Source organism: Antrostomus carolinensis, unplaced genomic scaffold (genome assembly GCF_000700745.2).
Source record: "Antrostomus carolinensis isolate BGI_N321 unplaced genomic scaffold, ASM70074v2 scaffold3522, whole genome shotgun sequence".
NCBI classification, from domain to species: Eukaryota; Metazoa; Chordata; class Aves; order Caprimulgiformes; family Caprimulgidae; genus Antrostomus; species Antrostomus carolinensis.
Window position 1 is genome coordinate 33,043 of NW_010298796.1, and position 13,489 is coordinate 46,531.

A 13,489-nucleotide genomic window follows, 5' to 3' on the forward strand; every position below is an offset into this window, starting at 1 on the left:
CCAGACTCCCGCTACGCTGCCGGCAATGGTGCGGGGAAACATCTGGCCTGAAATAACACAGATGTAGGTTGGTTCAAGGCAATCACACATAAACATACACACAGAGCTGGAGAAGGCACACATGGCAAGTCATGCAGGCTTCCCAACCAAGGCACAATACAAACCCAGTCTTTTCTTTCCACACAGGGTATTTGCGTTGCAAGAAATTCAGCTTGGCTGAATTTTACATTTGCTGGAACAGTAGGAGATCCCTCTATCCAAAAATCTGTCATGGTGAGCAAGGTTAATCTGTGACAGGGATACATGCAGCAAAGCTCACAAACTCACTTTTTGTAATGATTTACAGGAAGACTCTCTCAATTTTTTAAGTAGGTAAAAGTCTACACCAGTAACTGAGCTAGGAGCAGAACATGGGACATCACAGTTAAAACAAAGTGCCCTTACTGTAAGTGGCTGCTGCTGTAGGCATTGCGTGTCAGCACAGGGGTTGTAGGCATGCTTCTCCCCCCGTGGGGCTGGGGTGGCCGGTCCAGGGTTCGGTAGGGACTACTGTGAGTTGAAAGTGGGTCCCTGTAATCAAGGAGACAACCCCAGTTAGGTTAAATGCTGTGCAAGTCGCAGCACACGGAATATGTGCACCATGAGGCTTGAAGAAATGAGACCAAGGGCAGTAAAAACAGGGAAGAGCATAACTGTATAAAGAAGAGAACTGTTAAACAGGAGAAAAAAATCAACACCTTCTTATGGTTCAGAGGAGGTCCTCACAGGATGACTGATGGGAAAAGCTGCTGCCAAAGGACACAAGTATGAAGCAGAAGAGACAGAGCAGGTAACAGAGAAGCAAAGGAATAGTGTTTTAAAATGAAGCACATCACAACTAAATGGTCACATATGGCTATAATTCAACTTTTGAACTTCATGTGGAGGAGTGTTCTGCTTATCAGATGAGACAGATGAGAAAAAAAGCAAAGACACAACATTGCCCAAAACTTTTAAAACACTTTTAAGCATGCCTTCAACAGCCTGCTCGTGCAAGACAGTCCAAAAACATCAAGATCAGTGGGAATCCTTAACATTGAGAACAACCAGCACTAGCTCAAACCCATCTAACATGATCACACAACCATCAGCGAAGCTACTGCTATCAACGTGCTCCATGGAACTGTTCTAGCTCAGGAAGTGCCCAAATCCCACAGATATATACAGGAACCTCAGCCAGTCACTGCAGGTGGCACTAATGAACCTACTTTGAATCTACTGGTTGAATCCCAGTAAATCTGCTCTTACATGTAGAATTCCCCATCAGGACTTACACGAATTATGTATCCTTTAACAACGTATCTGCTGAAATACCAATACCATCAGGAGGGACAGGGATGGTTTGGTGTTATCTGAAGCCATTAAGCACAGTCATCAGGAAAACTACAAGTTGTTTAATTAATACTGAAAACAAATCACAAACAGAGACAAAAGGTGACAGTTCTGGTAGGCACAAGCAATTCTTTAAACGTTGCCCTTGCTATTAAATTTCTTGCCCATCTTGAACCTCTTCACAAGGACTACACTACCCTAAAATTTCAGAGATTGTGACAACTACTTATACACACTTTTGTTACTAAAAAGGGAATTTAGCTCCCATCACCAAATCCTGGAAGGAATTGCAGAGCAGGGTGGAGGCAGCAGGCTCTGCTGCAGCACCCGTAGTGACAGGAGTCTCAGCAGGGACAAGGCAGAGAGCACAGTGGCAGCGAGATGTGTCCTACCTGGAGTGTCTGGATTCCAAGAGTTGCTCGTTTATGGATGACTTTCTGAGATGAATTCTCTCCACCCCGAGGGACTTTGGTGGAAGAAGCCTTGGAGAAAGCTGTGCAGAGCTGGGTCTCTGTGCTGGCACAGGAAGCGATTCACTGACTGTTGGAAAGGAATTTGTATTTTGTTAGCAAAATCCTTGACATTTTTGCCCTGTATGCAAATCTGTGGACCATGAAGCCATGAATCTAGAAAGGCTCTCCTGCCTGCACCAAGCTCTCCTCCACACAGACAGGACACCACGGAGGCTCACACAGATCTCAGCAGCACCAGCTCCTATGGAGATTACACACAGCTTGGGGCTGTGCCAAATCACAAAGTGGAACTTCCTTGGGAAAACACCTGTTTGCAGCACGATCCCTCCCAGAGCCAAGCAGGCAAGCTCAGCCTTTGCAAAAGCCAGTTCCTCTCCCTCACCTTCCAGGTCTTTACTTGAAAATGACACTTTAAGAATTAGTTTTTAAACACAATCTAAAACGTACCGACTTCAAAAGCGACTGAATGAGCAAAGAACCGACAGACAAATTTGGCTGAAGGCAATTGGGAAGATGCTGGTTTTGATCCTTGTTCCCACTTTGCTTAGGGCACAACCCAGGTCCCATCAGAGCCAACAGGAAACTCCAGCTAATACATATAAATGCAGGACGAGTACCACAGAGAACACTTGGAGAAGCCAAAGCCCTGGCTCTACTTCTACTTTTACAAGCAGGAATCAGGTGTAACTCCAATTTAAAGCACCAGATGGGTTGTACAGGTCTAAAACTGGGACAAAGTAAGATCAGAATCAGGCTGTAACTGAAAAGTGAGTAATAATTTAGATAATGTTTGTCCCCAAATGATGATTATCCAGTTTAAGGGAGAGGCAAGCCAAGTCCTTTGCACCTTGTGGAACAGGGTGTGAATGTGTGTCTGCGGGTGTGTGTGTGAAATGAGTAAGCTGAGCAAACACCATACCCAGGCAAGATGCAGGCTCACTAGGTAACAGATAAACGTAAACAGATCGTTAATATCTGTGCCTATTCTTTTTTGTACGTTTTATAGGAGCTGTGAGGACAGAAGGGCTGTGCAAATCCTCCCAGCTGGTAACTCCTTCAGCCACTCATCCACCTCTGTCCAGGTCCTAGGGATGGAGTTTGGTTTGAAATTCAAAGCCTTTGGCTCACAGGTTGGTCATGTTAAAACCAATCACCTTCTCTAGAGACAACTCAGATCAGCTCACAGAGCAGACACTTTCAATAACTAACCCACGTTGAGGAAAGACTTTCCTGATCAAGCTCTTTTTTCCTCTGCTATCAAGTAATTTGTCATTGAAAGCCACCAAAATAGCAGACTAAAGGAGTATAAGTCAAAGGAAAGTCTCTGAACCCGCGCACTTCACAGGAGGAAAAGGATAAGCAACGTACCATCATCATAGGTTGTTGTATCGGACAGGGAGCTGCTCTCTGATGGAATTATATCATCTGTGAATGAAAATAAGCACTTTAAGCATAGGAGACGCAACATTAATTTCCAAGTATCACATACAGTTTATTTTTTACAGCTTTGGAGCTACAATCTCTATGCTTTAGCCATCAACAGCCTGAAGACAGTCCTGCTTTGGAGCATATCATGACCTAGTCACACTCACTGCAGTTCAGCAACCTACCTATGTAACTATCAAAGGAGATTTTGATTATTTATTTTTTTTTAACTGCAGCAGGAGTCAGGCCAAGATTTACAAACAAAGGTGTTTTCCACTCAACTTCCAACAGATCTCACAGGGTGTTTTGGTGCTTGAATAGGAGTCAGGAGCATACACAGACATGTAGATCTTGGCTGCTAGCACCTAATCTCCTCCAGGTACACCTGAAATCCCACCAGGTAGGTAAGAAATACCTTTTGAAATCTGGCATTCACTTTTGAATGTTTCATCAGCATACAAATTCTGTTTCAATTAGATTTAACATCAATCCAGAATAATTCCACTGATTTCAATCAAGTTATTGCAAATTCCAAGAACACAGAGAGCAATAACTGTTCTATGGACATTGCAAATTTTTTCTGTTTCTTTTACATTCTATTATTTATTCAAAGCGTTTTACTTCACCTGCCTGTCCTCTCACCTTGGTATTACACACTATTGCTCACTCAAAACCAGCCTGTCCTTGCTGAAGTTTAGAACAGACCAGCAGTGACAGAGAAATTAGGCTGAAAAAAGCCTAATTGTAGAAAAAGCAGCACTAGAGATAAATGATCTAGAGAAAAATCTGTTCCTAGACAGTTTCTGGCAAGACACAGTGCTGGTGGGGTAAAAAGTCTATGTGAACCTCCATGCATGAGAGAAAGGAAGCAGCAAAAGACAAGGGTGGCAGCCACTTTTTGTGTATGACACCTGCTTCCTCCATCACTCATCATGAGCACATGCAACGTACCCGTGGCGTGGTGCTTTGCTGTGAGGAAAGGTCTGGTTACAAGGATTCAGTAAATACAGCAGCTTTTCAAGAACAGCAAAACATCAGGGCTGGCCCCTGCCCTGGGGGACTTGTCAGACCACCGAGGATGGGTTGCAGCTCTGCTTGCAACCCAACACTGGGAAAAAGCTTCAGGGGAGCTTATTCACATGAATTTGAACACATGGTGGTGAAATATGGAACTGGGCCCAGTGCAAGGAAGAAAAAAGCCTACTGAGGAGAAAAAGAAAGAAAAAGCCAGGCTAAAGCTACACTGCTGGATTTATGTGGGGTCTGCAATGCTGATCTATGGGGGAGTTCTGAATTTAAATTCTTAATCTGTATAATTCCCTGCAAAAGTGGAAGAAACTCTGGGCTACAGAGGAAGTGAGGGAAAAAGAGTGGAACACAGAGCAGGAAACAGTCCAGTATGTCCTTCACCTCCCAGCCCTTGGAGGCTGGGATGAAAATAGCTACAGTTTGATCCAATAAATCAATCTCACTATTTAACACATCATTTCCAACAAGTCATTCCCCAAATTCTCAGCCACAAGCGACTCATCACTGCTCAGCTTTCTGAAATCCTGGACCTTGAGCCCGAGAGTACAGTCAGCAATGGTGAAAATGTTACACATAAAATCAGTTATTGAAGCAGATGACAATTCTGCTTCAGACAGTGTAAACATACACACTGCACTGCAAGAGTCAGGAACTCACAGGGAAGGCAGCTAACTTCCTGCTGGCTAAGTATTTGCTGTCTTGAAGCCCTATGTGCAGGAAGGGAGACCCTCCAAGACGTTGAGTCCCATCCCTTCTGGCTGTGTCCCCCTTCTCAGACAGCAAACAAGGACGTCATATATAAAATATTGCAAAACAATGAGCTAAATGTATAAGGACCAACTCCTAAGTTGCTCGTTTGCACAACAGGACAAAAAGCTGCCTACAACAAACAACAGTGAGTGTGGACGGATGCTGCCTCACAGGGCTCTTGCTGCTCACTGGCCTCCAGTAGATTCCTGATCATTACTACACACCACGTGTCCCAGGTAATACAGCACCTCCCACAATTAGTATCCAGATTGGTGAGCAAGAGACTGGAAAAACAGATGTTTTCCTCATCTCTGTCAATCAGGAACTAGCTGGGCCACATTAAATAGCAATCATCAACCTTTCAGAATAAGTACTTTGTGATGATGGATAGCCCAGTGCTGCTGTGGTTTGTGCTGGGTAAGAATCCAAACCAAGCTCTCAAAGGGAATGGGACACGGTGAAGGTTTCCCCAACAGAAACCAGGCAGTGCACAGGAGAAGGATCTCCTCCAGGGAAAATACATACTGGCAAGAGGCCTCATCTCAAGGGGCAGTGAGAGGGTATCACTGAAAACAGCAGAAAAATCTTGCATTTTCTTTCCCACCTTGCAATTCCCTGGAAACCCTTCACTAACCTCATGAAATAATATTTCCTCTGGGACAAAGATGGCAAAAAGAAGTCAATTAAACATTAACTATTATCCATATATATTTGCAACAGAGAAAAGTAGTACAATATTTCCTAAAACTGTTTATCACTATAGAAACTAGAAAAGCCTGCAATACCTATGAGCTTTTATTACTCCCAGATTCCTTCAGTTGGCTTGGATACTACCAAGTTTCCATGCTTTATCCTATGAAGCAGCAAGAATCTCACCTCCCTTAGGAAAAATCACACTTTCAGAACAGAGGAGCCAAGGATATTTGCTTCCACTGTGCTCATCACTGGCAAATGCATTTAGTCAAAAACCTGCATGGCACTATTTGCATTCATAAACTCTTGAACTTTACTTAATGTCTTCCTGGAAATCATTAATTTTTAATCAAGAAAAAAAGTCTTTGATCCTTATTTCCTCTATCTTATAGAAAAACCTCACACACTCTATGTTTGGTGGAACTGGAGTGTGTCCAGAGAAGGGCAACGGACCTGGGGAAGGGTCTGGAGCACAAGTGTGCTGAGTTCCCTTGTGGCTGAGGGAACTGGGGTTGTTGAGCCTGGAGAAAAGGAGGCTGAGGGGAGACCTTGTGGCTCTGTGCAAGTCCCTTGGAGGAGGGTGGAGAGAGGTGGGGGTGGGTCTGTTCAGCCAAGGAACAAGTGACAGGACAAGAGGAAATGGCCTCAAGTTGTGGCCAGGGCAGTTGAGATGGGATGTGAGGAAGAATTTCTTTGCTGAAAGGGTTCTGAGGCACTGGAAGGGGTTGCCCAGGGCAGTGGTGGAGTCCTCATCCCTGGAGGGATTGAAGAGTCGTGTAGACATAGTGCTGAGGGACATGGGTTAGTTGGGGACTTGTCAGTGTTGGGTTAATGATTGGACTGGATGATCTTAAAGAGCTTTTTCAATCGAGGCCATTCTGGGATTCTGTGAACTGCAGCATTGTGGAAGGAAAGGGAGAGAGATCTTGCATGTAGCAGCTCAGACATACAACTCTACTCAATACACTAAGAGTTCAGACCCCACACCAGTCTCAGCTGAGATGTTCCTGCCAACCTTTCTATGTACAGCACCTTTGGTCTGTACCTGGTGCTGGAACGTGTCTCCACTTGTTCCTAGAACTGCAGCTTGTTCTGCCCTCAGCCTATAAGCAGTGCACTTATCGTATCAGATGCAGCAGTTGCATCTCTATTTTTCTTACTGAACTGCCTTGGAGAAGATAAAAATCATATAGAGGAGATGTAAACAAAACTTCTAAGTGAGCCAAATTACTTCTTTTTCTGTTTTCATCAGAATAGGGGGAATTTTCTTGTTTACCTGGTAGAGTAAGAGTTGATTTCTGGGCTGGTTTCTTGCCACACTTGATTCTATACTCATTAATGGAATTTTCTATTTCTTGCAGCTTTTTTACAGCATCAGCATACTCCTGCTTTCTTTTCTTCTTCACATTTTTGCAGAGGTCTGGCTCACTGGCAAGTTTCTTTGCAGCTTCCACCAACTTTTGCTGTATGACAAAATTGCTCTCTAAGTCCTGCAAAGCGGGATCCTGCAAATTGATGAGAAGAGTTATTTGCTTCTACTCTGGGTAGCAATTATCAGCGAAGGTTATTGGATAGAAGATCTATTTTTGTTGCAATGAAGTGAAATCTTGAGCACAAAAGACAGAAATACCAAAGTTTATACACAAAACAATCTAAGTATATGAAATCCTTACATCTTATTTCTCTGACCAGTGTAAGATTATGAGATCTCTTGAGAAAGGTCTAAAGTTCTCAAGCCTGGTGATGTAATACAGATACCTAAATTCAGCTTTAGACCCTTCTGTTACACAAGCCAACATGCAGGTTGTTAAACCTCCTGCTCCAAAACCAAGCCTGAAAACCTCTGTTCAAAAAAATCTCTCTCTGCTTTAGAGAAAACAAAAAAGGAAATTTAAATCACCATACCTACATAACAGGGAGTTGGAGGCTTTAATTAGTTGTTTGTAAACAACTTTGAGAGGCTCAGATGAAAGGTGCTGCAGAAGTGCTAAGCAACACGTTATTAAATCTGGTCAGCAGAATTTTGTTTCAACAGCATTTAAAGAGTCTACATAAAATCAGTTTGCTGCAGACATGGATTACACCAGTCCTGGAAGGCAGGGCAGCGAGTTTTCAGTGAAAGACAGATGCAAAGTGCCCAACACCTACTTACTATTTGGATGACACAGCTTGTTAACAAATCTCACAAGGAATGAGGGGAATGTTATGTGTCCAGAAACTGCATATATCTGAATTACCATACCTCCTCAGTCAGTAAAGTTCATACTAGCTTCTTGAGCAATACACAGAGCTTTTATTTAGGTGGAACTTGCATTAAGATAGAGATAAATCTCCTCCTGCTGTCACCTGTCACCCAACTATGCTCACAGATAATTTTGCAAGGGGGACAGCACACACCTCTGCCACATTCTGGGTTCAAACACAATCTCAACCCAACAGAAATCAATGCTTGAGAAAAGCTCATAGTCCTGGGTTGCCAAATAGCATTATGCACCTGCTCTTCTGTAATTAGCAGGAAAATGTCCATTAAAATTCAAGCAGCATGGCCAAATCGGGGGTTCAGGTCAGGGGATTTTAAGGCTTTTTGAAACAGCCAACTTCCTGCTCATTTCAAAGGCAGCAAAGATGAAATAAGGGCGGCACTCATCTAAATTTTCCAGTCCATGCAAGCAACTGTCCCAGCCTCCTCCTCAAACTGTCAAGGGACAGCTGGATTATTTACAAGTGGCTTTGGCCACCAGTCTGGTCACCCCACCTCTGCTGTGAAAACAAACTGCAGCACTCACCTCTTCACTCGGGAGCAGGTTGTCATCCAGCTTGAACGCCGTGCCAACACGTCTCCTGACCTGGGGAGGTTCCTCTCCAGCACTCAGAGGATACTCCTTGGGCATCTTGCCCGTCAGCTCCTGGGGAACAGAGAGGGCTCCATGTGAAGATCCAGAGGGAGAGAAAGGCTCTCACCTGCCCTGACCCCAGCCTAAGGTGCAGTTCTCACCGCCTCTCGCATGCAGATTTTCTTCAGCTCCTCAACTTTCTGAAGCAGTTTTTCCTGAAGGAGTTTCTCTTTCTTTTTTAGTTCCATTATTTTCTCCTTCTTTTGTTCTTCACTGACCTCTGAATCCTGAGAGCCTGAAAAATACACTCTGTATCAGAGGATTTGCAGGTAAAAGCCATTGTTTTCTGGTCAGGTAAGCAGACACCTCCCCAAAGCAGATGAGCCCAGCGAAACACCACCTTATTCAAAGTGCACCGCCCAGCTCTCGTGTCATCCAGCAAACAGGCTTTTAGGAAATCCACACTTTTTCAAACCCTCAACGTATATACTTGCATGATAAGTCCTAAGTATACACCCTGAAAACTCACCACCCAGAATATAAATCAATGCATTAGGAATATCTACAATATCTACTTGACATTTTAGCTTTGACTTTGCAATCAAGACAGACTGAGGCTCCTCACTTGGGCTTCACCTCAAGGCACCTATGTGTGGCAGCCAGGCTTTTACCTCCCCACTTTTCACCTCCTCCACAGTCCAAGGAAAGATCTCAAGTCTACTCCAGAGCTGAGCTTTATTTGGAAGCATATATCTTCTTTGCTCATTTTTGAGGAAGCTCAGGGCAATGCAACTCCTACTACAGGTGTTCAGAGTTAGCCTGGATCAAATTTCCCTCGGACTTTGATGAGACTGATATAAAATTATTCATGGACCAAGAGTATATGGGTCCTTATCCATCTAGCATATTTTTATTTCCTTATTTAGTTATGTGGGAGGAATCACTGATGTTACTGTTTCCGACACATAAACAACACATGCCTTCACATATATCACTGCATTTATGGTCAGATAGCCTCATTTTCCCTTTTAAAATATATTTACATGATGTACTACCTGATGAGATCAAACTGCCATTGCTGGCCATAATAAGCTGGTTCTTTGCTTCCAAAGTCGCTAGCTTTGAAACTTTTGGTGTTCCCATCTCTGTCAGATCCATGGCGATATCATCCAAACTTCTTGCTGAAGGAATTTTTGCCTGAAGGAGTTTAAAGGAAAATTAATCCAGCCTCATCCAGTTACCTCTGACTTCAGAGCATAGGGTCACAGAAGGTGTTTCACACCTCATCTCCCACAAAATTAAGAGCTAAAGCAACAGCATCACATGGTGCACAGGGCTGTGCTGGCATTCCTCTTCCTCTCTGCCCCCAAAGCCTGAACCATCTCCCACCTCAAAATCTCTCTGCTGTTTGCACCACGTTCAAAATTAACATGAGAAGGAGACAAAAGAAAAAGCAGATTAAACACTGAGACTGAGAATTCCCTCTTCTGTGATTACACTTCCATAGCCCTTAATTGCAGGCAGGCTAAAATGGATGGAATAACAATACAGTCACTAATAGCCTGCTCAAAAAGCTGACAAAAACAATTTGTATTTTTTCTCTGGAGACTGGTTTATCCGTGGAACAACAATACACTGAAGGGTACACAGGAAAGGTGTTGAAACTTATGCCTACAGTAAAATGCCTTACAACTTACTTTGCTTTGCTTTCTGTCCAAGTAAAACTGGTGTTGACTGATTGCCATCACCCAGATGGATTTGATCAGGGAAGTGTTTGCATACCACGTTTGTACTACCAGCCCACTCTGACCAAAGGTCCTTCTTGACACTGAAATTCTGAGGAGGTGGAAAGAAATGCAATTTCAACATATGTCTTTGAGGTTTAAAGTCCCAAATGCCTCTCCCTCAACCAGGCAAAGCTCAGCCTTTATGTTAGAGATCACAGAATCATTAAGGTTGGAAAAGAGCTCTAAGATCATCGAGTCCAACCATCAACTCATCACCACTGTGCCCACTAAACCATATCCCTGACTGCTACATCTACATGTTTCTTGATGTGAAAACTTGGATTTTCTTCAAGACACCACCAGTGCTGCTGCCTTTCCTCCCTCCTAACCTTCCCTTTGATTTTACAAAGTTAAAGTGCCTCCTGGTTGAGCTTTGCAACACGGAGCAGCAGCAATTGCTGTGCCTTTAGTTCAGCAGCACAGTTGTGTTGCTGAGGCCAACAGTTGGGTATGCTATAAACCTGGAAAGGGTGAGCAGACTGCCATGGGACCCTGAAAGGACCAACTGGGCAGGATGGGGGACCCAGGGAGATCAGCATATCTTACAGCTTCTCCTGGCCCAGCTGAGAGGCACAGCCATCCTGTGCCAGAGGTAGAAAGGATGGCAGCAGAAGAAGCAGAAAGGAAGGTAGAGTCCAAAATTCACCCTGGGAAAAGGCTCTTTCTTCTTGGGAAGGATCTTGAGGGGAAGGCACAGAAAGCATCCTGCGGGTGAGCTCCCACCCTAACTAGCAGTGCTCCTTCAGGCCCCGAAGGCTCAAGCTCAGAGGGGGGAACATCTCTGGCAAGGCAGGGGGGGCAGAAGATGAGCAAGAAAGTCATGTCTGGGTCCCAAGGGCTGTGTTCCCAGGTCTCCTGCTGCACAGGCACATTACAGCTGCCTACCAGGCAAGGGTTTTGTAAAGAGAGCAAATTTGGCTGTGACAAATAATCCTCCCTCTGCTCCAAGAACTCCCTCAGCGGACATCACAGTCAACTTCAGAAGGACTCCCAGAGCTGTAACACACCAACAGTTGCTCCAGGTTGCTCACTACAACTGTGACCTTCCCTTGGTAACATCACAGCACTATTGTCCATCACCCACAGACCAGATCCAGCCCTGGTCTGTCCTGGCAAGCACAGGATCAGGCTCAGTATTGCAAAGCCCAGAGCAAACTCAGGTCAGTGTTGAACTCAGAGGCACCTCCCACTCTAATCCTCTAACATGAGATGGTGAAACCCCAGTCTGGGTAAAGATTCACCCTGCTGCTGTAACTGCCTCCTCCAGCCTTACCTGCGGGGATCATGTACTTCCACAGCAAATTTCTTTTCACGGAAATAGAGATTTTCCAGCTGTTTCCATTGAAATAGCTAGGAGAATTGGGAGAGAGAAACAGAACTCTGTCACTCCAAGAATCACCAACTTTCTCCGCCCCCAAGGTTATATAATTTCAGCAAATTACAATTCCTGTGTATCTTCAGCTATGCCATGGACTCAGTAATAACAACATTCATAACATCAATTAAAACAAGCACATAAATATAAATATATAAGACGCCCCTTAAGTAATTTCACACTCTTACAGACAATGCATTGCAGATTAAGGATTTTGTCTGTGACAACATCTGTTTCCATCAACAGTACATTTAATTTCACTGCTAGAAGTTCACCGAGATCTTGGGAGGGCAGTTAAAGTCCTCTCCTCTCTGATTAAATGCAAAAAATCTATATACAAAGTAACTGCATAGACACCTATGGTCTGTTTCCTCAGTCAGAGCATCCCCAGGGAATGGCAGCATCTCAGGGAAAACCAAGACCTTTCTCTTCTCAAGACACTGGGTGAGAGATTCAGCATGACATTTTGGAGCAGGAGTACAGGAGGAAGCCACCCCACAACACATACTTCTGCAAGGAAACCACAGATTTCCTGCAAAGTACCAGCTGGGAGAAGAGATCAAAGTTAGCCAGGGCTTGGCAGCTGCACCTGTGGGATCAGAATTTCATATGAATCCTCTCTCCCACTGCACCAGCATTAGCCACCCTCTGAGCATGAACCATCAGGGCTTGCATCTTCTCAGCCCAGCTTTGGCTGAGCTGTTCCCCAGCCTCTCAGTGCAGGTTTCTCCAGGATCACCTCCTGCCCCATCTCCAGTAGCACCATCATGCATGGGCACACACACACAGACTGGTCTGGGTGTCCCCAAGGACATCACCTGAAGGTGACAGGGTGCAGAGGTGCAGCAGCACACGCTGCAGTTCAGAGGCAGCTCCTTCCTGGAGCTCATGCCCATACAGAGATACATGAGGTGCTTCCTCCCAGGCTGGGCAGGCAGGGCCAGCATGTAGTGGGAGACATCAGCTTCAACACCAGTGATCCAGCCGAGGCACCCAGGCCACTACAGTGACCCCCTCCCTCCCTACAGGAGTTTTCCAAAAGCCACCACACCAGAAGTCCCCAGCACAGGCGACATTCCTTCTGACCTACGCTAAAACCAGACACATCGCGCTCCAACTAAGGAAGAACTTTAAGTTTTGTAAAAAATTATGTACTACGCTACGCTTCACTTGAAACATGCTTAACAGATTATAAATGGAACATAACCCAGTGCATGTGTTTGTGGGGAAAACTCTGGCTCTTTCAGTGACCTTTCCCTCTGTTTAGTTAAAACTTGCCTTTCTAGTACTACAATTTATTATTAGATCCTGCTGTATAAAAAATGCAGCAAGGGGAAATGTCATTTACTTGAATTAATAAGTCATTTTCTCAAAGACTGTGGAAGTTTTACTCTGCTGCTTAAGTTTATCTTTGTACTAAAGCCACCTTGTCCAGCCACACGGTTTTCAGAAGTGTCCTCTTTATAACTTGGCATCAAACTTTTAAATAAATACATTTAAAAAAAAGAATTAAAAAGCAAACAGCTCATGCAGTATGTCAGGATGTTGAGCAATAGCACCCATGGGTGCTCCATCACACAGGGATCCCCAACACGACCCTGTCCCCGCACAGCCCGCTGCCATCCCGCACTCACCTTCCCGCACCACCGGCCACTCTGGAAAACATCAAGGACATGAGAAGAGCCAAGAGAGAGGCAGCCACCGTGCCATCCCTCCCGGCTGCTCGGCTTTCCCCAGCTTCACCTCCCACTG

General features: G+C 44.6%; 1 protein-coding gene across 1 annotated transcript in view; it reads right to left on the bottom strand.

Annotated features, from left to right (window-relative positions):
* The window catches only part of FRMD4B (FERM domain containing 4B), an 84,750-nt gene that overhangs the window by 3,441 nt on the left and 67,820 nt on the right, over positions 1-13,489 (bottom strand). The window contains 11 exon segments of the mRNA XM_029083636.1: position 1; positions 4-47; positions 445-570; positions 1,764-1,911; positions 3,213-3,269; positions 7,018-7,246; positions 8,528-8,647; positions 8,737-8,870; positions 9,631-9,772; positions 10,273-10,411; positions 11,636-11,712. The exon segment at position 1 is cut by the window's left edge and continues 752 nt beyond it. Coding sequence (XP_028939469.1) covers position 1; positions 4-47; positions 445-570; positions 1,764-1,911; positions 3,213-3,269; positions 7,018-7,246; positions 8,528-8,647; positions 8,737-8,870; positions 9,631-9,772; positions 10,273-10,411; positions 11,636-11,712 — 1,217 coding nt within the window.